General features: G+C 37.1%; 1 protein-coding gene across 8 annotated transcripts in view; it reads right to left on the minus strand.

The window, feature by feature from the left end:
- STAT4 (signal transducer and activator of transcription 4) overlaps positions 1 to 26,786 on the minus strand; it is a 116,034-nt gene that overhangs the window by 17,212 nt on the left and 72,036 nt on the right. For all 8 annotated transcript variants that reach the window (XM_023259573.2, XM_023259572.2, XM_023259571.2 and 5 more), the window contains 11 exons: positions 21,165 to 21,263; positions 18,703 to 18,795; positions 17,751 to 17,829; positions 14,124 to 14,209; positions 12,510 to 12,661; positions 10,554 to 10,712; positions 9,744 to 9,836; positions 6,767 to 6,826; positions 6,440 to 6,457; positions 6,259 to 6,352; positions 4,212 to 4,256 (listed from right to left, as the gene is read on the minus strand). In XM_023259573.2, coding sequence (XP_023115341.1) covers positions 4,212 to 4,256; positions 6,259 to 6,352; positions 6,440 to 6,457; positions 6,767 to 6,826; positions 9,744 to 9,836; positions 10,554 to 10,712; positions 12,510 to 12,661; positions 14,124 to 14,209; positions 17,751 to 17,829; positions 18,703 to 18,795; positions 21,165 to 21,263 — 978 coding nt within the window. The remainder of the gene's footprint in view (positions 1 to 4,211; positions 4,257 to 6,258; positions 6,353 to 6,439; positions 6,458 to 6,766; positions 6,827 to 9,743; positions 9,837 to 10,553; positions 10,713 to 12,509; positions 12,662 to 14,123; positions 14,210 to 17,750; positions 17,830 to 18,702; positions 18,796 to 21,164; positions 21,264 to 26,786) is intronic.

Consider the following 26,786-nt stretch of genomic DNA (forward strand, 5'->3'; position numbering starts at 1 on the left):
CAAAATTACCCAACACCTCAGTCTAAGACTAAAACTGTCATTTATCAGTTAAAGCCTACCAACAAAGAGCAAACTCAAGAGACTGCAATTCCAGCTTTCCTGTTTGAACAGTTTCCACATTTCAACAATCACTCTCTAGTCAGCATTTTGCCAGATAAGGACCTCTGGGAAAGTCTCCTTCCTGGGAATGTTTATCGTATAGGGATGAACTGATCCTTCCAAGTTTGGCCCCTTGGTAGGTGATGAAATTGTTTCTTCACAGTGGTTCTTCCAAGGAAAAGAACAAAGGTGGGAGAAAGAAGGAGTAATTGTTAACCTTGATTCTGTGACAGCGTGTCTACAGACTTCCCAAGGGATGTTGTGAAATTCCAAAGCAAATTATTGAAATTAAATTCATTTTTTTTCAAAAAAGTAAAGCTCCTACGCCATGTTGCACTCTTGCAGATTATAGAACCTTAGTCAAAAAAGCTTCAGAAATTGTCTAACTCCAATGGTTTGCAAATGTTTTTTTAACCTTGAAACACATTCTTGAAAAGAAATTTTCCATCTGGGTTCCAGCCTGTAAAATATATAAAACAGAGTTACCTTGACTAAAACAGGGGTGGGGGACCCAGAGCTCCACCATTCACCCCCCCACCCCCCAAAATCCGGAGGTGACTTCTAAGGTACCTCTTTGGTCCTTTTGGGACGGTATGGGTCTAATGCAACTTCTTCCCTTCACCCATTCCTATAGCCAGGATCCCTGTACAACCAGACTGATCACCTCTTTTTGGATAATGTGAGTCAAAGAGGCATGGGGGTGCTAGGGAGGTCTGGAGTGGTGCCCCTGGGGAAACTATTATTCATGACATCTTAGTCTGTTCTCAATAATTTAGTAATCATTCAGTCCAAGTTCTGACAACCACAAAAGCAGAACTGAGGGGCCCCTGTGTGCCCCGTGTGTGTGTGTGTGTGTGTGTGTGTGTGTGTGTCTGTGTATGCACGCGTGCCTATCAGACAGGGGGTGGGGACATGTGGGGTGGTAGTAGGAACCCGAGATATGTGATCCTATAAGAAGGGCACACATACATGGTGCTTTGAGGTTTCAGGGACCTGGGGCCAGAGAGGGATGTACTCAGGGGCCCTAGAAAAGGAACATCTGCAGTCGAGCACTTTGGCAGTGGGCAGAGAAGGATAAGGATCAGCAGTTTGTCCTGTCAGGTACCATCTTTACAGTCATTTCTCCACTTGTGTAAATACCTGTTCTTTACAAAGGGGCAGCCTGGAGGGCTGATCAGGAAGAGCCATAGCAGACATCTATCGCACAGCACAGCACATCACAGTTGATTCTCACACATACCATGCCATTTGGTCCTCTTAACAACCCTCTAAGTGCAGATCAACATGATGCCCATTTTACAGATTAGGAATTGGGAGTTAGTGAGGGTAAGTGGCTTGAGCCAGGTCAGTTGCCTATAGGGGGCAGACCCCAACATGGTGCTATTTCCATCCCCCCACTGATGCACGTTAAACATAAGGGAGAGGTCAAAAACAACATTTTCTGAGAAAGAATTCTTTTAAATTTCTTCTAAACTTTATAAGGATTCTGGCTGAGGTAGCTACATGATTTCTGCGTGGGTGGGTACAGTGGGAACAGTAACAGCAGCGGCTGGAGTAGAGAAAGGATGAGATGCTCCTCACACACCTGCAAAGACCTCCCTTCTTGGAATCCCAGCAAAAGGAGGGAACATGATGAGGTAAGGGGCAGGAGGAGGACAAAGGTCAGTGCCAAGCGATAATGCTTCTCCCAGGGCAGATCTTCTGATCCCAGAGGCAGCATTGCCTAGTGGCCAAGAGCATGGATATGGGAGCCATGCTTTGAATCTTGGCCTGACCGTTCTGTGCCTCAGTTTCCCTAACTAAAATAAGTACACTAATAGCATCTGCTTCATAAATCAATGTTGCAAGAATTACATAAATCAATGTCAGTGAAGTTCTTAGTGCCCAGTATATAGTAAATGCCATAGGAGGATTTGTTAAATAAGTTCTTATCGGGCTGTGAACTCCTGCTGCAGGTGCTCACAGATAAGGAACAACTACTATTTGAAATTTGAAAATGAGGTATCATATCCTACCTTCCTGTTTTCCTGACATTTTGATTACTACAATCTTTGGCCCTATGACTTTATGAAGTCCATTTTATCACTAGATCTTCCCCAGGCTCTTTCCTGACTTCCTTTGATCACTCCTACTGCCTGGCCAACCCCTTGGGTTTTTTTGTTGTTGTTGTTTTCTTTTTGGCCCAACTTTCTGAGCCCACTTTGTATATTTTGTGACTTCTCGGTTATTCCTGTAGTACATAAAACAACTTTCAGGTCTATGGTTTATTTTAAATGTACCTAGGAGTCATATTACAATTCCATCAACAGGGGGAGCTCAAGGAATAGCTTAAATCAAATTTTCTTGCTCTAGCAAACTTAGGGGGAAAAAAGGAAGAATACAATCATTCTGACACAACAGTACGATTTTGTTATTAATCCAAAAATAAGAGGAAATACATTCGACGTAATATAAGTAGACAGTGTTAATAAGACATTGCTTGGTTATCATACGGTAGTAGATGATGTACTTAGATTTCTTCTCTAAGGAAACCGGGGTAAAGATTTTGATTTTACATTTATAAAGATGACAACGTATTGGAGAGTTGACTATTTAGATTTATTTCCATTTGATCTGTTTTACTTGAGAAATGTTAAGAAGCATTGTGTTTCGTCTATTCACACTTAGCAAGTACTATTCAAGGATGTTATGCTGCTTGAAGTGTTTGCAGCTTGGTCCAGAATTCCAGTGAGATGTGTGAAATAGGTTTTTATTTATAATGTGCTAATGTGGTCAGAACAATAACTCTACTTTCCGGTTTACTAGAATATCCTTAAACTCAAAAGCTCTGCTCCTGTGATATCTGGGTGGTAGAGACCCGTTTGCAGCTCTGGCTTAAGACAAGGCTTACCCTGGGAGGAAGGCTTAGTTCATCTTTGGTGTGGCTGTAATATTTGGCAAATGCTCTCTAAGCCATTAGAGAATAAAGAATTTTTGGAAGAGAAAGCGTAGTGTATTAAACCTGTTGTGGTCAATCATTGTGGTTTTGCGGGGAGAGCTAGATTGATTGCAGTTGAAAGCTGGATTTTATAAAGTGCTTTTTCCTTTCAAATAATTCAAAGAGATTTCTCATGGAAGCTGTGACTGACTGTAAAGCCAGGAGATTGAATCCATATCAACCACACCAGAGATAAACCTCACTATTTTACAACTGCATTGTGTAGATGATCTTGCATATGCAGCATCTCTGAACAGAGAGCGTTGGGCATTATACCCTGATCTGTAAGAGGAAAAAATTTTCTCTATCAGATCATTTGCCAAAGGTCACATTTTCAGTCACTGTCAGAATACTTTCAAACCCAGGCTTTCTAATTCCAAATATGTTTTAAGTTTTAGTATATTTAGTCCTAGCATCTAGTCCAACAAAACAGATGATCCCCAAGGCCACTTCCAACCCAGGATTTGCCCACTCTGTCATTTACTGACTCAAATGTAAATACTGGAATGGCATCAGTTTGTTCTGTTAATCAATTTCATCCAGTGGAACACAAGCCTGAAGTAAAAAGACAAGGTAACTGATACCATAAAGTAACAGGGCTGTTTTTCATGTCTGATTTTCATATAATATGTCATGAAGTTTGAGACTTAACTCTTATCTGTGGAAAATGAGTGATTTTAAGATGTTTTATAATAAGGGAGAACTGACTAAAGAAATTACAGCACACCTGTGAAATGCAATTCAGTACAGGCAGTTTAAGTGATGTTCTCTAGGAGTATTTAAGGTTATGGAAAGCTGTTCACCTTACATTGTTATGTGGAAAAAAAGCAGGTTATGAAACAATGTGTACATATATTGTAAAGTAATATATACATAGATAAAGGTCTAGAATGATGTGAACCAAAATGTTAAGTTTTTCTTTTAAAAGGGTATTATTATATGCAATTTCTATTTTCTCCTCTTTAAGACAAAATTTCTTAGACTGTTTGCACTTATCCAGCTTTACGTTTGTAACCAGAGAAACATGAATTTGACTTTACATAAAACTATAAAGGGCAGTTTAAAAGCTTTGTAAAAATAAGATATTATAGAGTTATTTCCTAAAAATAATTATCTTGTAGAAATCATTTTGTACCTCATTTCCTTTGCTTCCAGCACTGGACTTCATTTCCTTTGGTTGCTTTGCAAAAAAGGAATAACAGCATTATCAATTAAATATCGAGTCGGTCATACCTATTGGAGTGATTTTCTGGGCCACAATTCTGCTTTCTAGAACAGTAACCCAGATGTCTTCTAATTACGGAAACCTGACACAGGTGCCCAGATTCAACAGAAAGAAGCTGATGGTTTCATCTCATGGGATGTCACTTTAGAAACTTTCACTAAGGGACATGAGGAAGTTGCCATACTGTTAAGACTATGATTTTCAGCCCACGTTTAGGAAAGAGGAAATCATGCTGGGATGTTTTAAAATCTACTCAGCACTCCTTTGTACCTGGAAAGCATCACCTGAGCTAAGCTGCAATGGTTCTCAATCCCTGTGAAACCAACACAGAGGATTGGGGAAACAAACAATGGGAGGTACTATGCCACAGGACACACCAAGCTACTACATGGCGTTAGAGACTCAGGGACATAGAAATATTCATGATATAGATGACTTCATTTTTTAAAAGGCAGACAACAGTTTACATAGTGCCTACAGTCTGATCTCACTTAAAAAGTACATATACAAAAGTTAGAAAAGAATGAAAACGAAAGTAAAGATGTAATAGTGCTATAAGGTAGTGAGATTACAGATGATTTTTAATTTTTTCATTTTTTGCCTCTCTGGTTTTCTACATTTAGTTTTGTATTAAAAAGCAACTAGAAGTTCTTATGCGGGGCGCTTGGGTGGCTCGGTTGGGTGAATGTCCGACTTCGGCTTAGGTCATGATCTCACAGTGAATTCGAGTTCCGCATTAGGCTCGCTGTTGTGGACGCAGAACCCTTTTTGGATCCTCTGTTCCCCTCACTCTGCCCCTCCCCAGCTTCAAAAATAAAGGTTTTTTTTTTTTAAGTTATTATGCAAAAGATAATATGTATAAAAACGCTTTGTAACTAGAAGAGCACCTTAAAAAGTAAGATTTTATTTTATGTGTTATCCCTCCTGGAGTAAAGACCTAACCACTTTTTGGTATGTTCCTTGTCCTTTCCACATGACCTTTATTGAGAGGTAGACATCTCTAAGTTAAGGTCTTTTACAGCTTTATTTATTAGCAAACATTGTCCATTATTGAAAATTTCTTAAGAATAGGAAATGAACCTATGTGAAAAGAGTATTAGTTCTAAGGATGTATAATACATAACTCCTCCTTACATTTTGTTTATCAGTCTCACACTGGAGGGATTCAGTGAAAAAGAAATGTACCCTTCAATACTACAGACCAAATAAAAACAAAATTAAAAACAAAAGCCAGCATACATTTGTATATGCAGATATCTATTAACCTAAATTTTATCTTTTAGAAATTAGACCCTTTGAAGCCCACTTAGTGGTGCCCCAACATTCGGGTGAGGTCCTTTCTAAGTGCTAATCATGAGTATCATGCATCTGGCAAGAAAAGCAGTAGAGTCTTTGGGAATCTAAGAACTATACAAAGAATTAGAAAGAAAGCAGGAAGAGAACTCTAGGTTAAGAGGAAGTGGTATGAACAAGAAGCAGCAGGTTAAGGCTGGGTCAGAAGCTTTCTAGACATGCTAAGGCAAACTCTGTGCAACCGCCAGACCCAGGAACATCCTACCTGCCCACAAGCTACTCTAAAAATGAAAGCACCTTCGGCCAGACATGTTGTTGCTGGATATCATTTCTTGGGCACATTTAAAAAATGAAACCAGGAATTCCTATCCATTACAAGACCGATTATGTCTGTTATTATTTCCAAAATATATTGACCAATTGCTGTATATACTTAGGTACTATTCTCACCATTTTTGAGAACTTGGACTTCTGAGTTAAGTTACTGTGGTCTTTCTAACATTTTTAATTCTTCAATAATGGCATGTTTTATTTCTCAATGTGGCCCTTAATCTCACATAAGAAATTCCAGAAACCAAAATATATTTAATTATAAGGCCTATTCTTAAGGATGTGTCTGATTTGGGAGGGGGAGTAGCTTGTGTAATTTTACTGTTGAACTCACCAAATGTCGAAATTCTACTGAGAGACTCCCGTTAGAAGATTCTTCAATGGACATGGCTTTGACATGAGTTCCACAAAGAACAAATCTTCGATTGCTAGACAGGAAATCTTAGCTATTTACATGGTCTCAGGTAAAATACATTTATGGGACCATCAAAAAATATATAAAATAAATTTCTTACCTTAGAGTTGAAACATTCCTGTAAAACCAAGAAGATTCCTTAAAATGAGCTATTTTATGGATCTAGTAAAAACTTTCTTTGATACTTTAGAGAGTAGTATAATATAGTCATAAATTTTCATTTCAAGACTTTATAGTAAAATTTTTTAAAGAAATCTTCATTGGAGTTCTATTAAATGTTTGAACTTCAAAGTCAAATGTTTGAAGTACATTGATATGTAATGTTAGAGAAATATATTTAAAAGTTTGAAATAATTCTATAGAATGAGGAAAGTTCTTTTTACAAAGTCTCACATTTTCATGTTTCAAAATGAAATTAGAAACTTACTTGTCAATAGATGCTTTCACCTTTACCTGATAGTTCAGTTCTGGCAATTTTATTAGTAGTCTGGAAAGACACATAAATAAGAATCAGAGCCAAAAATTAAAAGTGCTAAGAGCCTTTTTATATTTAAATATATAAATATATTTATGTCCTATACACATAAATTGAATTTAGGTTATCTTCAGTTATATGTTAGTGTGATTCGTGGTTGAATCACTATATTGTACATCTGAAACTAATATAACACTATAGGTTAACTATACTGGAAATTAAAATAAAGTAAAAATAAATAAAAATAAAAATGTACAATTCCTCTTTAGTTTGTCATGTTACTAATATTGACACCAGCCATTTCCTATCGTATTGACAAACATTTGTGAAGTACTTCCATATTGCTTTAGTTGATGTATGTTGGATAATACATTGGCTAGGTCAGAAAAATAGCTATATATTTTGGCTAAAGCTCAAATTTGGGTTAAGTGTATAAATATAAGAAAAAATTCAAATGTATCAATATGGCTCCATTTTATTCTCATATCATAAAAAAATTTAAGCTTGGCAAAACCAAAATGTTTTGATGATAACTGTTTTATGGCAAAAAGTCTGAGAAAGACCAGGCCTCTGGGATCTGAAAAATTCCAATTCAGATGTATTTGCAATCTTTAAGTACACTATGTAAGTCCCAGCAAAAATGTTCATAACTTAGAAAGATTTAATTCCAAACAAGTGATTAAAGATCAGAGTAAGAATTCCTTTAATTTCTTCTTCTGGTGTCAGATACTTTATTCTTTTGCTTTTCCCAATCGTTTGAGTCATAACCTCTAATATACCCTCTCTGTGGGTTCAGTCGATTTCAGAGATATTAATCCAATCACTCACTCACTCATCCCAATCATGCACTCATCCCAAAACTCATTCATTCACTCAGCATGTATTGAGCTCCTCATGTATGGCCAAGACAGCCCTAGAAGTGTGGACGTAGCTACACATAAAGGGAAGAGGTCCAGCTAAATATAATAGATGGAATATGGAAAATGGAAATAAGCAACTGACTGGCATTGGAGAAATATAATCATAGATGATAGCTCAAACAAAAGTGTGGGTAGAATGTGACAAAGGCTCCTTAAAAATCCTGCATGAAGCACAGGTTTGGTGTTAGGGTTTGGAATATGATAAGCGTGTAGTTGTTAGTAGTGAAGGGTGAGGAGGTCATATGAAATAAGGCAGCAAGTTTTCCCTCTCTGCCTTCCTATCATACTTCAGGAAGGATCTGATCCACTGTGAGATGCTGATGACTAAAGGGAATCCCATGTCACTGTTCCTTTTGAAACAGGAGGCTGGAATTCTTTGGGAGGGAGGGGTTTTAGGGAAAAAGTTTGAATATTAGTAAAGGATCATCTATCAAGACAGTGAAGAACAGGGTACAGAGAAGGATAGGGAACCAACAGTCAGGTGGAAGAGGAAAGCAGGAACGCTGCTTTCAAATCAGGGACTAATGGTCTAGGCTCCTGGCAATCAGTTCAAACAACATGTAAGGTGATGCCCATTCAGGGAGCTTCTTGGCTAAACATTGGCTGAACTCTTGGCTGAGAACATTCCCTAATCATCTCCCTTTTTGTCCCAGAGAGCATCTTAGACTTACCATTTCATCTCTGGGGGTATCTCAAGGAAAAGTAGGATGTCCACCACCCCTCTATCCTATTTCCCTTTAGTGTTACTGTCTTCTGGGTTATAGAAATATAGGGATGAGGAATGAATGAACAACTTTTGAAAATCATGAAATTTTGAAAGGGAACCTGGCCTCTGCCTTTTGTTCTTGGTTCTTAAATCTTAACTACAAAATTCACACAAAGGAAATGATTAAGAATTTCAAGTCAGGTATTTAAAATGCAAACTGAAGAAAAATGCCTTCCCTTTAAAAATGGAGTTCTGAGGTGATGGATGTTAACTAACCTTTTTGTAGTAATCATTTTTCAACTTATGTAAGACAAGTTGTTACACTGTACACCTTAAACTTCTATAGTGTATGTCAGTTACATCTCAATAGATTTGAAATGAATAAAATAAAATAAAATAAAATAAAATAAAAATAAAGTTCCAATAGTGATGTGTGATCAGGGACCCTATTGTGGGGCCCTAAATCACTATCTACCATGGCATCATTACCTCTCGTATGGTAGTCAGAGGTGACTTAGTGATTAGGAATTTAAAGCTTGGGGGCCTTGGAGATTGATGCATGATGAAAATCTTTGAAAGTTTGAGTTCAAATTCATTATTTTAAGTGTCACTAGGGAAAATGATACGTCTTGGTTTCTCATGCTAATGGAAAGGATCACATGCACAGACAAAGCAGCAATAACACAAAAGTCATATGTCTTTAAATCAGGTACATGGTAAGGATGTATTGAAAATTACAGCATTATGAGTTTTTGTGGAAAATCTTATAAGCTAGCTGCTGGGCAATCAGAGGGGAAGAACATACCATCATATTTCATGGGTAAGATATTCAAAGCCTTTCATATTCTGTCCCCAATCTACTCAAGTCTACCTCGCCCTATTTCACATGCTTACAAAACAGACCCAGAAAGTCATTATTTCTGTCGTCTCGCTCTCCTACAATCCCACTCTCCTTCCTGTCTCTGCTCTTCCTGCAGGGTCCTTCCTCATAGGGGACCACAAGGCTTTGCTAGCCTCTACCAAGTCAGCCTTTTCAGCCATTAATCCCATGATGCCCGACGTTGGAATTCCATACTGTCATGATAATACCCTTCAGGCTTTCATCTTTATTGTCATATTCTTTACAAGCAGGGCCCTCATATTAACATTTCTGAGGGTATCTACCAAAGCTCAGTGCTGGGCATGCAGGAAGTGCATAATAAAGAAGAGTTGAATGAAAGGCCTTATGAGAGAAATGAGTTGTAATTAACGCAGTGGCTGAGGCTCCACAAACAAATGAAATGATAGAGCACATTCTGCCTACCTTAGCTTTACAGTGAACTGAATGAGAGTTTTAAGTACCATCGGTCTCTGAGGGTGAGTTGGCATGCATGGCTGTCGTTCAACCACAAATGAGCTAGATTAAAAGGAAATAAAGCACGTCTTGAAAACATTGAAAATATTGACAGGCTGAAAACCACAGAGAAACAGGATGCTGTCCTCTTAAAAGATCCAAATTTTCTACACTTCGAAGACATTCAAATGTCCATGAAGTTCAAATCTTTCCAAAGATTTCTCATAAATAGTTACCAGGAGATGGAAAAAATGCCTAAAGATTGTCCCTAAATAACAATGGTAAATAATTCTTAATTGTTATACTTGAGTCAAGAATAAAAGTCTATTTTTATCATACTAAACATAAAGGAAAAATTAATTTCATGCCATCTTTGAACTGGATATTAGAATTTCTGGATATTAGAATTTTTTTTAGATGAGCTAATACACATAAACATGGTCTCCACCCTTCATTTCTTGGATATATACTTAAGAAGAAATCATTGAAATCTTGTTTTCTAAAACGTGAAAAATGAACTTCAGCTGGATGATGTGCTTGGCTCATGGAAAACTGAGTCAGTTCTTGGGAGAAGTGTTGAATAAATAGTGAAGAGCAGAAAGGCTTCTGGAACTCTCTGTAGCTTTATTCCCTTTACCCTGAGGCTCACTGTTTAACACTTGCCTACCCCCCCCCCCACCCCCCCATCACCTTAACACTAAAACCCCAGCCAGGGTGTCCTTACAACCCCACAAGACTGAGGCTTCCATGAGGCATTTAAATGGATAATACTTTACTTACTTCTTAAAAAGGTTGTAGATCAAGAAGGTGACTCTTTCTAGCAGATGGGCTCTTTGCATGGGGATGGGATCACCTTCATATGTCATTTTAGTCGACTGCTCCTCTAATTTCTCCAATTGCCTTCTGAGTTGGAACAGACTTTCTGCCAACAGTGTAAAGCTATTGAACAACAAATGAAAATCAGCAGATAGTTTTCCCATTTAACAAGCTACCGTTTTAACTATTAAACACATTAGCAAACAATAAATTATTAAATAATTATTCAATTAGTACAATCATTTACTTAATTCCATTAAAAGTTAGTGACAGTTCTGTATGTTTATTTCCCAAATTAGTTTTTCCTCCAGGATGTATGATGCATGGGAAACGTTTTCAACATTTTCTCATTTTTACCTATAGTTATAGACATCATTTACAAAATTTTGTCAACATCTGGAAACAAATCCCTTTTTTTTGTTTACAAGTCTGTTAAACATATATATGTTAAGGATATGGTACTCACTAATGGGTAGAGAAAGCAAATTTAAAACTTTAAAAATACATGATATGAAGAGTGTTATGCATAAGAATAATAAAGAAAAAATACAGTATGAAATGAACTGCCTTCCCCACTCCAGTACGTATTTTTCAAATCCTAAGTATTAGCCAAAAATTATCAGTGTATCTGTCTGGAGAAGGTACGTGCTTAGAGTTTTACTCACTATGTGGCGATCTCACCTCAGAAATGGAGGTGGGCTCTTGGGCCTGAAGTTTAAGAAAGAGAGAGGCTGAAATGGACACTGAAGGGACTGTCCACTCCCAAGGAGGCAGGATATCTGGGCAGACTTGCTAAGTTTTTCTGGCCCTGACAGCAGCTCTTTCTACTTAGAAGTTTATTCCCTGCATAGTGCTATGAAAAGATCTGTCACCCCCCCCCCCCCCCCCCCCCCCAGAATTTGGTGTAAGCACGCTTATCTGCTAAATTCTTGATGGCTTCCTTTGTTGTTTATCTTGTTTTCAAAACAAGGGATTACAGTGAGGTTAGGGAATTAAAGCATCTCCCCAAGGGAAATCAGTATGTTTTAAAAAGAGCCCAATTCCTTACTCTTCTTAACAAGTGGGACTGGCGGGGTGCAAGTGGCCCCAGTTATGTCATATCTCCCTTGTATTGCTCTGTACCCTTTGAAAGCAATTTTAGATTTCAACTGAACATTTTCCTTCTTTTTCATTATTTTTTCTAAGTGCTCATTCGATCAGATAATTTTATTTGGCACTGATGAAGAAGAAAGCCCTATCCACATTTTTTTTTTCCAATACAAAGGATATCTGTATATGATAGCCTATGTGTATACTGTAGGGGATGCCCTGTTGTATTAGCCATTTGAGATATTTCATTTAAATACAAAAATAAATCACTTTGTTGAACACACAAAACTAACGTTGAACACTGACTTCTTAAGATATACATTTAAAAACTAAGATATCTTTTTTTAAGCTTTTGAAGTTAGTGCTTCTTATGTCCTTATAGAAAGCTATATTTATTGCAGGTTTCAAAAATTCACTTGAGTCTTTTAAGATTTATATATTAGATGAGAAAAAGTAAGCATTTCTGATGCATTCTATAGACTTCTATAGATACTTTGTTTTTGCCCCAAAGGAATAAAATTAAAAACACATAGGGGCGCCTGGGTGGCTCAGTCAGTTAAGCATCCAACTTTGGCTCAGGTCATGATCTTGAGGTCTGTCAGTTCAAGCCCCGCGTCAGGCTCTGTGCTGACAGCTCCGAGCCTGGAGCCTGCTTCAGATTCTGTGTCTCCCTCTCTCTCTGCCTCTCCCCTGCTTGCATTCTGTCTATCTGTCTCTCTCTCAAAAATAAATAAACATTAAAAAAAAACACATATACATCTCTGGCTGAGCTACACTGAAGGTTTGTACTTCCTGTGGTTTTCACCAGAAACTGAAGTCAATTCGTTTTACCAGTTTTGAAGCTGGTCGAGCCCATTGTGGAGCGGTCCTCCAATGCAGGCGATCTGCTGGCGCCTCTTCCAGTCCTGCAGCTCTTCCATCAGCATGCTGTTCATTAACAAGTCCGTTTCATTGACTATTTGTGTCATTTTACTGAGGGCTTCCTAAAAACAAAGGTGACTACTGAAAAGATTTTCAGGAGACACAACCAAAGTCACTTATAATTCAACCTGTAAAACAATTTGTCTGACCTGGAAGATATAGGCTTGGTTACAATTCTCACTACATACTTTATGAAATACTACCTTATAGTTATCATAGCACTGCCTTTTCAAACTATTAAATTATCACAAATAACATCACAAAGAAAGAAGCATGACCACAGTTAGCAATCTCATAATGTAATATCATTTAGTGTAAATATATTGAGTTTGTACCTCCTGTGACAATATTGAATCTTCTAGTCATACAGCCATTTCTCCATTATTTAAAAAGACACAGATTAAATTTATATTCTTATAAATATGTTTATTCATTTATTTTTAAATGCAATGACTAAAATTGTAGTCTTTCTGTATTAGTTTTTATTAGGACTTTATCTGAATTTAGGAAGAAGTATAGCTTTCAAAGGCCTAAGGATTAGAAGTTGTGAATTCCTATCCTGGTTCTGTGACAAGCTATGTGAATTTGGATAAACCACTTAATTTGCTGGAACTTTATATTTTGATCTATACAATCAGGTGAATGGACAGAATTATTTCTGGTTCCTTTTGTCCTTAAAATCTTATTTCTGAAGTAGAATAAGATAGCATGCATAAAACATATAGTATAGATTCATTATGCATAAAAGCATTAAGCTTATCTTGGATTAAATACTTGCATGCTTAAAATCTGATATCTGTTAAAGTTTATAATTTAGGGTGAAAATAAATTTTACATTTATCTGTGCTCACACAAATTCCTGTACAAAAAACGAAGCCAAACTTTTAGAAATAAACTCTTGACTTATCAGTAACAGCTCAGATTTCAATGCATTTATTTTCAAGGAGAGATAGAAAGTTGAAATAGAAATGTTTCCCTTTTTTAAAAAATATTTCATTTTGTCAGAAAGGAGTTCTTCCTCTCCGTGAAAGGAGGTTAGATTGAATACGCTCAGTTGTCGATGAACTATCCTGAAATCTAAGAAATTACTTAGCATGAGGTCATTTTTCAGAGTAGAAACTGGAACATTGATTTTTCTATTAAACTTTTAGTAGTCATCAAATAATATTTTAATTATACATGTGTAGGAGAACCCACATCAGCATATTAAGTACAGAAACTAAGACAGTCATGTCTGAAATAGTGGCAAATAAAAATTGGGTAAAACATTCACCTTGAAATTAATGGTAGCTACAGTAAATGTACAGCATAAGCAAGATAAATAAACTCGCAAGAGGTCCAACTTTGTGAACTTAGCAAGAGAAGCATGGCAAACAGCATGGCACTCTTTCTAGAAACATTGCCATTTATTCATTCAGCTTAAATAGAACTGAAGGAATCCAAGAGCATGATTCTTTTCAGTAGGATCAAATACAGGAAAAGGAGAAAAACGGGCAAAAGGCCAAATTAAAGTTCTTCACTAACCTTTCTCTTGAAGTCGAGACTGTTAAGCATTTCTTGCAGAGTCAAAACTTCCTGATTCATTAGGGCATTATTCTTGTCCCCCTGATCTGTGAAGGAAAAGAGATGAGATGTGGAGTCCACTCCAAGGCAAAGGTCTCTGTTCTGAAAGCTACATCTGCTGCAATTCCCATCCTTAAGTCTTAAGATACAGAAGCCTAATGCGACTGTTAGAGATGAGCGTGAAAGTCAGTCCCTATCTGCTCATTTGCCAGGAAGGATCACCACCGAGTAAGCCAGTGAGCTCTCTATCATACAGACCTTGACTGAAGACCATTCTTCACACCATGTTCCTTTTTGGGGCAGAGAGAGAGGTAAAAAAAGTTTTTGAAATGTATTCCTTTTTAAGATACCTCTACATTGATAGTAACCCTAGCTGGTTGGCGTAAGTAGGAAAGGGGCCTGTCTTTGTGCCCATTAATCATATTTGACTCCTCCTGATGCCTTTACCCATCTGCCTCACTCTACTTGATACCCAGGAATTATGGAAAACTGCCTGAAGAGTTGCAGTTTTACCTACTTAGTCTCATGAACTAATAACGATGAAGTCCTTTGCTTTCCTTTTTGTCCTTTGCAGAATGAGCTTGCCTCACAGTAAAACTAGAAGCAGGAAAGAGTTACAAATTAAGAAAAATCTCTGACTGAAAAAAACCTGAGATGGTTTATCCTCTTAAATGGGAGATGTGCAATAAACGTTGTATTATTTAACTTGAAGTGGTTATTTACAGTAACTGCTCTTGTCGGTGAAAAGTGAAGGGTGGAAATGCCAATCTGACCTGTGTGATTGTGAAAAAGAGGCCCCCAAACAACGTGGGGCCCAATTTCTCTACAAAATAGCACTGACCTCCAGGAAATCATTCTTGGTTGTATTCACAAATTCACTAACTCCTAGATCCCACATGTAGCAAAATCTGGCTTCTACAGCATTTTATTAACTCAAAATTCATTAGCTAATACTTTTCGGTCTTCACCAGCAAGATATAACTTGTGTTCATGTGTCTTTCATTTCACTTAAAACATTTCATTTCACGGGGTTCATGGGTGGCTCAGTTCAGCTAAGAGTCTGACTTTCCAGCTCAGGTCATGATCTTGTGCTTCGTGAGTTTGAACCCTGCATTGGGCTCTGCGCTGACAGCTTGGAGACTGGAGCCTGCTTCGAATTTTGTGTCTCCCTCCCTCTCTGCCCTTCCCCTGCCCGCGCTTTCTCTCTCTCTCTTTCTCTCAAAAATAAATAAACATTAAAAAAAAAACCATTTCATTTCACTTATAATCAACAAAATGAATACTTGTTGATTTAAGTGATAGAATGATCAATTTGATTCTTCGTAATGCTCATGAAGCACTGATAATATCAATATAACTCTAATATGCTAAGTTCAAAGCAATTCTATCATTTAATGTATTTTGTTACATTCTACTTCTTTTTTAACAACTTTTTTTTTAATTAAGTGGGCTTCATGCCCAACCTGGGGCTTGAACTCATGACTCTGACATCAACAGTCACATGCTCTACCTATTGAGCCACCCAGATGTCTCTACATTCTACTGCTTAAATTGGTGACTCACATATGAGATTTGGGATGAGACTGCATTCAATGGACTGGAATGCTGGATTAAATTTGTATTTCTAAACCTTTTTAGGATCATGGACCCCTTTGATAATCTGATGAAATGCATGCTTGTGCCATTTTTTCTGAAGGGAAAAATTATACATATAAGCAACTATGACTATTTTAAACATGACCTCATAGGAGCCAACACATCCTGAAGATGCCAGGAGAACACGTCACTTGTCACCTATGCCAAACAAGATTCCTATCCGAGTATCTTTGCTTTTATTTTATTTTTTTTAAACGTTTATTTATTTTTGAGACAGAGAGAGACAGAGCATGAACGGGGGAGGGGCAGGGAGAGAGGGAGACACAGAATCCGAAGCAGGCTCCAGGCTCTGAGCCATCAGCCCAGAGCCCGACGCGGGCTCGAACTCACGGACCGCGAGATCGTGACCTGAGCTGAAGTCGGACACTTAACCGACTGAGCCACCCAGACGCCCCCTTTTTGCTTTTAAATCTTAGATGACAGTTAAGCATTTGGTCACAGTCATCCATAGTTCCTTCCAGAAGTTTTAAGCTAACATCTCAGTAGTTAAAAATGCTTCAGTAAATAAAAGATTTCTATCCGATTTGTTTTGAAAAATTATTTGAAAATAATTTCAGAATTACAAAAGAGTTGCGACAATAGTACAGTTTCCATCTGTTCTTTATCCAGCTCCCTCTAATATCTTACATAAGTGTAGTACAATTACCAAAGCCTGCAAATTGTTTGGTACATCCGATTAGCTAATCTAGACCTAATTGGAATTTCCTCAATTGTCCCACTAATGGCAGTACACTTCGAATGATCAATCCGTTGTTACTTGTAAATTTTAGACCTTATAAATATTCTCATTCTTTCATTGCTTTTTTCCCTTTCCATTTTTTTTTTAATTTTTTTTTCAACGTTTTTTATTTATTTTGGGACAGAGAGAGACAGAGCATGAACGGGGGAGGGTCAGAGAGAGAGGGAGACACAGAATCGGAAACAGGCTCCAGGCTCCGAGCCATCAGCCCAGAGCCTGATGCGGGTCTCGAACTCACGGACCGCGAGATCGTGACCTGGCTGAAGTCGGACGCTTAACCGACTGCGCCACCCAGGCGCCCCTCCCTTTCCATTTTTTAAAAAACATCTAATTGTAAACAAACTCAGTGTTTAATCACAGAGATAATCAAATAATTGCAGTGTTCTTACGTTCTGACATTCATACAATTATTGAAATTATGTCTTTGAAGATTTTTTATGATACAGGGAAATATTTAAATTAAAACTTCAGTTTAAAATGCAATACACAAAACTGTGTATTATTATTATTTTTGCAAATAAATAGATATGTATGTATTTGAATATATAGGGAAAAGGCTGGAAGGAAGTATACTAACATTTTGACAGTGTTTATAGATGGTGGAATTTTGTATGATCTTTAATTTTTTAATGCTTTTGTCTACTTCCCAAATTTCCTACAGTGAATCACATTTCTACTTACAATTAAAAAAAATTTTTTTTTTAAAGGAGGCTCTACGCCCTAGGTGGAGTTTGAACTCATGACCCTGAGATCAAGAGCCTCATGCTCTATTCACTCAGCCGGGCAGGCACCCTATATTTCTACTTACAACTTAAGAAATTATATTTAAAACACTCATTTAGGGATGATATTAGTAATTTCCTGATCATGCTAGGAACTATTATTACTTTTCTTAGTTGTGATAATGATATTTTGATTCTGATTTCTCTTGAGCTGTATAATTTACTTTGAATTGGTTGGTATACACACACACACACACACACACACACACACACAGACACTCACACACAGAGAAACAGAAAGAGGGAAAAGGAGGAAGCAAAATACTCTCCTGCACTTTCTCTTCAAAACAAAAACAAAAGCACTTCACTTAGGGAAGTAGATCAATTTATCAATTTTGTCAGTAAAGAATAAGTCCTAGTCATGTTGTCTTTATGTCCCTAGGTAGAACTACAGACAAAATAAAAACTTACCCATTGTCTGAATTGTTTTATACCTGTAGTCAAATTCATCTTGCAGGTCTTCTAAATATTTGGTGTCTTGTTCTGTCATCTTTTTACAAAAGAAAACATAGTCTGTTGTTACATGTAAGCACATCAGGGAAATATCATCATCAGTGTTTCAAAATACACTATTTGGGGCTTCAGTCATGTCCCAGACGAAGTGTGTACAATCTACATTTCTAAAGAGCTAATTCCCATGAAGTTTGAATAGCACTGGAAGAACCAGACAAAATTTTCTCTTCATTTTTCCTTCCTGATTGTTTGAAAATCTTTCAGCATCTTGCCTTTTATCTCTCACTTCCAAATGATGCTACTAATAACTTTTTTTTATTATTGGAGAATATGGATACCTTTTCCCTTTTAGTTCCCTACAACTCTGCATTAATGTATCAGTTATCTTTTCACTGAAAGGCTCTATTCTAATCTGCTGTACTTTATGACAATTCAGCCTACAGTCCCTCTCTGCTTCTTAGAAAAATATCTATGCTTCCTCTATGTCTCCTGTTTGTTTATGTTTCAAGATTTCACTTTGCTTTTCTCCAAACGTGGTGATATCTTTCTGCTCAGACATAATAGGTATTAAGTGCCAAGATCTGGGCTAATGGCTTTCCTTACATCATCTCATTTGTCCTCACAACAAGCCCGTGGTGGTGGTTATCCTCACTTTTGCAGATGAAGATGCAGACATTACAGATGTGAAGGTTAGAGGCTTAGAATTTGGGGGGCGGGGAGCTCCAGTCTCCAGTAAATTGAAGTTGAAAAGTTTCCCCCAAAGAAATCTTTTCTAATATGAACATAGTGTGTGAGAGATAGTTATCTTATTGACAAGTTACCCTATGATTTCTGTATGTACTAGCTTTGGGCACATAAGAAAAAGAGGCACAGTTAGGGCCACCTTGCTAATTTTTCATGAAACACTCACCTGCACACTATTTCTAATGGCAGTCACTTTGTGCTCCACATTCCTCTGCCTTTCTGAAACTGAAGAACTTTGTAAGGATTTCTCCAAAGGTCCCTAGAAAAAAGATGTCTTGAACTTTCAGTGATGTGGAAAAAACAAGTTTATAACAAATGTAGCATATGTAGCATACTTTGAACTGAGGCTTGGATCAGTATGATATGGAACATTCTACAGCTATTAAAAAGCATACTTTAGAAAAATATTTAATGACATTTAAAGTAGCACTAAGTTGTTAAGAAAAGGAGCAAATTATAAAAACACCATGTGTTTGTGATCTCTAGTTCTTATATATGTATATGTATGTAGAAATATATGGGTATATGCATAGACATGTGAACTTAAGTACATATGATTGGAAGAACACACACACTAAAATGTTATCAGTATATAAGTGAAGTTACGGATGATTTTATGACTTAAACTTTTTTTCCTAACATTCTACAACAGACCTATTGTTACTTTCGAAATTCTATAAAATGAATACATGTAATTTAAAAATGAGTATAGGGGCGCCTGGGTGGCGCAGTCGGTTAAGCGTCCGACTTCAGCCAGGTCACGATCTCGCGGTCCGTGAGTCCGAGCCCCGCGTCAGGCTCTGGGCTGATGGCTCGGAGCCTGGAGCCTGTTTCCGATTCTGTGTCTCCCTCTCTCTCTGGCCCTCCCCCATTCATGCTCTGTCTCTCTCTATCCCAAAAATAAATAAAACGTTGAAAAAAAAATTAAAAATGAGTATAGTGGCTACGTTAAGTTGGACTTAAATTCAGAATTAGGGATGTTGAATCTGCTGGGATGAGATTTACTTTTACACCGGAACAAAAGGGAGCTCACTAAAGAATATCTGAAACTGTTAGCCTAGTTAAACAGAAAGGTGCTAACCAACTTTTCCAAGCACCATTTCTTGGCCATTCAAATAATCTAACATTGAGTGTTCCTCAGATATAAAGAAACTGAATGCGTTCCTTTGGTATCAAAGTATACAGATACCCAGAGATGAGAGTTAGAACATCAGCAACCCCTTTACCTTATAGCTGGGCCAGGAGCTACGGTTAGAAAGGCTGACGACCTGACCAAGCAAATCGGGTGGAACCTCAAGTAGAGCCGATGCGGGTGGCTGGCAGTCAAGTGTTCTTTCAACTACACTACATTCTTCAGATTGGAAAATATTTATAAAGTTCCTTCTCTCTCATTTTGTCTTCAGTTATTTCTCTCTGTCTCTCACTCTCTCTCTATCTATAGATCCATCCAGATAGTTGTATATTGGTTTGAAGGTTTGAAATTTACAACAGTGCTTCTTTTATGGTAGCATGTGGTACCATGTTGTGGCATGCATCTGGGAGATTATTCGTAGCTTCTAATTTGACTGATATCTGACATTTAAAGACAACAACAACACACACACACACACACACACACACACACTACAATGACTAGAGATAAGAGGGATATAGAAAAGCAGAGTTGAGGATATATAAGAATATCATATAATAGTAGTCATAGAATTTTAATTTTTACCCAATTATGAATCAAGCTATATTTACTTTAGCAGCACTATACTTTAGATTTTAAATTAAATAAAAATGATACTGCCCTTCTTCATCTAAGAAAGAAGAAATTGTTAAAATTTCCTACTTCTCCCAAAACAACCATAACCTGACAATAGTTAAATCTAAAAATTCTTAACAGTTCCAAAAAAAGATACTTTTCTTGGGCTTTTAAAAATAAATATAGTGGTGTGATTTACTAAATTATGGAGGATGTCATTTGGAAAACTGATTACTTACATATTCTTTCCTTTTTATAAGGATTAACTGAAAAAGTATTCCCAAGGGCTTCATTCTTTCCTCTATGAGTCTTGGTTGGGGGCTCTGAATTCATTCAGGATAGGTGATAAAATAGAATCTAAAAAATGGCAGGTGCAAAGTATATTGAAACAATCCACAAGCAGGTATTTGTGGAGTTTCTAAAAGATAAAGTTTTTGCTTGTGGAGTAGTTTTGGACTTGTGGGGTAGGAAATCGGGAGATATAGAAGGTTTTGAGCAACATCAATCCCTAAGGATAAACACGCTGAGGGAAGCAAAATCCAAATGGTAGTTAGGAATTCAACTAGGAGATAGTTAACTATATTCCCCAACTGGTGTTTTAAGATCGTGAATCAGAGGGTGACCAATGGAAACAGAGAAGAATGTATAGATAGAATTCCAAAAACAAACTCTAGACGGATGAGGTAATTATTTCAGTATGAAGGCAGGGACAAAGAACTACTCAAAAATGATCCTATGACCTTGATTCCAAGTGATCGGAAGGATGGTTGGCACCATTAGCATAGGTAGAAGGAGCTGGATGGGAAGAAGATAAGAATTTATCTGTCTCAGAAAAATTGAGTTCAAGGTGATAACAAGATCACAAGCTCAGAAAATATTACCTGAACGGGCATGTTGGCTGCAGCCAATATCCTCCTCTCTTCCCTTAAGCAGTTTGAAATGACCACAGCTACATGCATTGGATTTCCATGAAATTTTCCCTGAAAAAAGTGAGCAAAAACAACATAAAAGCTTAAATGTATACATCATAAGGAAACATCGCTACTTGCAAATCAAAAATAACCTTTCGTTAAATATAGGAAATGACTTGGGATTTATTTCAACAATTTGCCCTAAAGCCACAGAAACTTATATTGTGAATGAAACTCCTCTGTAGCATATTGCTGTGTCCTCAAAAATCATTTTTAATAATTAAAGAGTTCTTGAACACTTCTGTAGGAAAGGCTCTGAACACACACTCAGGAGGTTCCATTTATTTTATGCGTAAGGTAAGTTTTAGGTAAAAGAGTTACTTCTTTGTAAATTATTATGAACCAGGTGGTCCCAGCTGTTCACTTGTTAACTCTGTACTTTATGGTATGCTTCAAGCATTCTTCGGTCCAAGCCTTTCATGTCGACTGGCTTATAACCGTGAGTTTACTAGAGTGGAACTATCACACATTTCAGCAATAATATGTTTTTTTTAAATATTTATTTATTTTGAGAAAGATAGAAAGATTTATTTTGAGAAAATATTTATTTATTTATTTTGAGAGTGAGAGCAAGGGAGGGGCAGAAGAGACAGAGAGAGGGAGAGCACTCTTGTACTGTCCGTACCGAGCCCAACAGGGCGCTCTGTCTCATGAGCTGCAACATCATGACCTGAGCTGAAACCAAGAGCTGGATGCTTAACCAACCGAGCCACCCAGGTGCCCCTTAGCAGTAATACTTTTATGACACCTAAGCATATACATTTTTTATTACCTATGCAGACATTGGTGCAGACATTGGCAGCTGGCAGTCTGTGGGTTTAGTTCAGCCACTAGGTATGTTGTGTAAGTTCAAATATTGTAATCCCTTCGGGGGAAATGTGTGCCCGATTGTCCACCACTGAGAAATCCAGGCACTGATTTACCTCACTTGCCAGGGCCCTGCAGGGGTCTGAGATGTCTTGGTTTATAGAACTATCTGCAACAACACCATTATTTTAGGAGTATTAAACTTCTTTGTTACGAGGACTTTTCCAAGCCAGGGTTAACAGGATGCTTAATAAATGTAGAAAAGTATTTAGTTTCCCTCCACCCTCCTCTCTGAAGGTGGTGATAACTATCTACGAAACGGTCAAAAGGTCAATAACAGAAAAAAAAAACAGAATAACGACCCATAAAGTGGAAAATTGGCGATTAATCAAAAGTAAGATTATGCAGATTGATAAACCAAAGGATCTTTCAAGGAAAGAAATGAGGTTGTAAACATTTTTATGACCTTCACTGCTGCCATAATTTTATTAGGTGATGCACATCAGTTGGGACTTTTATTTGTAAACCTAGGGTAAACACCAAGTTTCTGAGTTCCTGCTCTTCCATATTCTACAACCTGCAAACACCTTTCTTCTCTCTTAAATCAGAAAGCTCCAAAAGAAAAAAAAAAACAACAAAAATAAACTGACAACAGCCCATAAGGTAAAGAAATGAAAATGATTCTATTTCTTTAGCAAACATACCAAATTTCCCATTTCTGCATGCTGACAATTTCAGACAGTCTGTAGTTAGAAATTTGCTCCTGTTGTTAATTTTCCTATCTATTGATTTTTTTCCAAATAACTCCTGTTCAACTTCCCAAGAAAGATAATGCTTTCTCATTTTGCCTTTAATTTTTAAATATTCTGGTTTTAAAAAGAGAGGGCTTCTTCTTCTAGGGCTCATTTGGAGGCTCTGTTATTTATGTAAACTTGAAAACTCTTCCCAAGATCTGGAGTTCTGCTAAGACCCTGAGAATCACCATTATTTGTCTTTGTTTTTCTCACCCTTATGGGAGCTTTCCCGTGATCATTCAGATACTATCTTTCAACATTTCTCAGCTCTGTTGTGTACATTTTCATTTTCCTTTCCTGCTTGAACTATTTTACCTTCCCTTTCAGATTCAACTTCCCCTCATGTCTTATAAGGTTAAACTGTTTTTCTCCCTTAGTTAAAGAGAGCACAGCATCACCATTGTTTTCATCTAGCCTATCTTTTCACTTTTCCTTCTGCATTTTTCTAACTTAGTCCCTCACTTAAATGTATGAGACAAAAACATCTCATGGAAAATTGATCACTACAGATTCAAAACCAAATTACTGCTTTTTATTTTGGTAAATATCAATGATGTACTCCTGTTCATCTTTCAGTTACCACGTGTATGAACCTTAAGAAAAAAGAAAAAAGAAAAGCAATCAAAACCGAAACCAAACGCAACCCAAACAAAACAGAATAAAAAACACCCCTGACTGTGTTGGTGGGAGGAAGGAAGGAAGATAACGCCAGAGAGAGAAAGCTGCCCATTTTCTGTTGGGTGTGTGTCTGTCTTATATATGGGTAGCACATTATCTTCTGCCCTGTGGCTGTGCTTTCATAAGTGCCAATGAATAGAAGTATTTATTTTGGTGAAATCAAACTTATTAATTCTTCCCTTTATGATTAATGCTTTTTATGACTTAGGAAGTTTTTCCCTAACCTGAAGTCATGGAGGTTTTTTCCCTGTTACCTTTTTATCGTATTGTTTTTCACTGTAATTCTCTTGGAGCTTGTTAATAATGAGAGGTCCTTTTCACATTTTTCTATGTGGGTACCCAGTTCTGACAATATTTACTGACTTCTTTCCCCCACTGTGCTCTGCTGGGCTGAGTCTCATACATCAAGTGTCCACATGCGGGTGGGTTTGCTTCTGGACTCGATTCCATCTAGGATTCTACCTATCTCTGTTTTATCAACCAGCTATCTTAATTACTAGAGCTTTATAATAAGTTTCGACGTCAAGCAAAATAGGTTTCTTTGCATTTCCATATAAATTTTAGAACCAGCTTGTCTGCCTGCAGTCACGCACATGATCATGTTGAGAATTTAAATGTTGCTAAATCTTTAGATACATTTGGGATCTTTATAATTGTGTTCTAATCCATTTATTTAGGTCTTCTTTAATGTCTCTCCATTAAGCATTATAATTATCTATGGAGATCTTACACATTGTTTTGTTAGGTTTATTTCTATATAACTGGTATTTTTGATAATAGAATAAATTATATCTTTCTTTCCTAATTATTTTTGCTGGTATGTAGAAATATATTTGACTTTCGTATATTGAATTTGAATCTAGCAACTTAGCAAAAATCTTATTGACTCGAATAATGTGTGTTTTTTTTTAACTTTTAATGTTTATTTATTTTTGAGAGAGAGAGTGCGAGCAGGAGAGGGGCAGAGAGAGATGGAGACACAGAATCGGAAGCGGGTTCCAAGCTCTGAGCTGTCAGCACAGAACCAGACGCGGGGCTCAAACTCACAAACCGTGAGATCATGACCTGAGCCTAAGTCTGACGCTTAACTGACTTGGTCACCCAGGCACCCCTCTAATAATGTATTTTTAATATCTCTTAACAATTTCTAGCAATTTATCTGTAAACTCTCTCAGATTTTCTACATACACAAATCATCTCTTTTGTGAATGTTGATAACATTTTTCTCCCTTTTCTATCATTTAACTTCCATCAGGATTTTACCTTCATCCTACGTCTTGTTTAGAAATAAATGTTTTGGTTAATTTCCAAACATAGGGGTTTTCTACTTCTCTGGGTTTTTTTTTCCACTCATTTTTTATAGATTAAAAAATTCTAATCAGAGTAGATGTTCTGAGTGACTTTAACCACTTAAAATTTGCTGAGACGTGCTTTGTGGCCCAGCAGACGAACCTTCTGTAAATGTCCCATATGAGCTTGTGGGGAATGTGAAGTCTGCATGCAGTGCAAATGTCTTACACAGGCTCATTAGCCCAATGTGTGTCAGTTGTTTTGTTCAGATTTCTGCATCTCTGTTGATTTTTTTTCTGATTAATTTAATCAGTTAATGAAAGAGGCATGCTAAAATCTATCTTGTGGATTGTTCTCCCTAGGGTTCTCTCAACACACATTCAGACGTATTATATACTAGTGAGTCAATCCTGCCATTTCTGTGAACTGAACTTTAATGATGCGTTTAGCTTTGAAGCAAAAATATAAACTATGACATAATGCTTTTTATCACTTGGAAATTTTATTTTATCCTTATTGAAAGAACTCTGGATTTATTTCTATAGAGATATAAATATTTAAAATCACATATCAGCACTGTGCATATATAAAAAGGGTAATACATGTGAAGTAAATTGGTTAATGTATTCCTAAAACTTCTTCACTTACTTAGAATTCAAATTTTCTGAATCTCTTTTCAACTTAGTCCCATTGGCATTCATATTATTCCATAAAACAATGTCCTCTGGGACATCAGGAATGTTGGTGATGCAGCATTTCTTTAAAGTGTGCACAGCTACTGTCTCCATTCTGTAAGTTTTGATGCTAGCACTTTCTTGATCTTACCAGAAGGTCTTAATAGAAAACCTTCAAACAAGAACCAGGACTCACATTCCTTCTGCAAATGGTCCTTAAATGGTTTGTTGACTGAAACATTGAGGGGTTGTAGTGGCCTGGTCATGCCATCTTTATTAACAACTATATCACTATGCTTTTAGGTGGAATTATTCTTTAACTATTCAGAAACATGTCCATAAAATCATTGAGGACAAGAATATATAGTAGGTTCCTGGATGTCTATTCCAGAAGCCTACTAAGCAGTCCTCTATCAGCTGGCCTGTCATCTATATTTTTTTGGTCCACTCGATAATATCTTTTTGTTCCTTCTTTCAAGATTTTATTTAGAGGCGGCTGGGTGGCACAGTCGGTTAAGCGTCCGACTTCAGCCAGGTCACGATCTCGCGGTCCGTGAGTTCGAGCCCCGCGTGGGGCTCTGGGCTGATGGCTCAGAGCCTGGAGCCTGTTTCCGATTCTGTGTCTCCCTCTCTCTCTGCCCCTCCCCTGTTCATGCTCTGTCTCTCTCTGTCCCAAAAAATAAATAAACGTTGAAAAAAAAATTAAAAAAAAAGATTTTATTTAAATTCAAGTTAGTTAAATATAGAGTATAGTGGTTTCAGGAGTAGAATTTAGGGGTTCATCACTGACCTATAACACCCAGGGCTCATCACAACAAGTACCCTCCTTAATGCCCATCCCAATAATGTCTTTGAAGAAGTTCTTATTCTTAGACATTGTTTAAATTAAATTAAATATGGCAGTAACTTCAGCAATTGGCAGGTATAAGATTACAGTGACACACTGCTTGTCATAATCCAAACTCATACTCTTGATCCCTTTTGCACTGACAGTGTAATTTTAAGTCTCATCAAAGAAAACAAATTCCCCATCCCAGGCATTACCTATTTGATTAAACACGTATTGAACTTTTTCCGCAATGGCATCATGCTGGAAGTTAAGTGCATTGTGTTCCAAATCAGCAGGAAGTTTCTGATAAATAGATACTATGCATCTTAAAGATCGTTCCATGCAATGCATGATTTGTTTATTCTAGTTTGCTGTTGCACTGATATTTCATTCCTCTATTGTGAGGAATTTGGCAATTTCTCTTCCCACTGTTGCTTTGTGTATGATAGGCAATCCTTTT

The sequence above is a fragment of the Felis catus genome, chromosome C1, assembly GCF_018350175.1.
Source record: "Felis catus isolate Fca126 chromosome C1, F.catus_Fca126_mat1.0, whole genome shotgun sequence".
Taxonomy (NCBI): Eukaryota; Metazoa; Chordata; class Mammalia; order Carnivora; family Felidae; genus Felis; species Felis catus.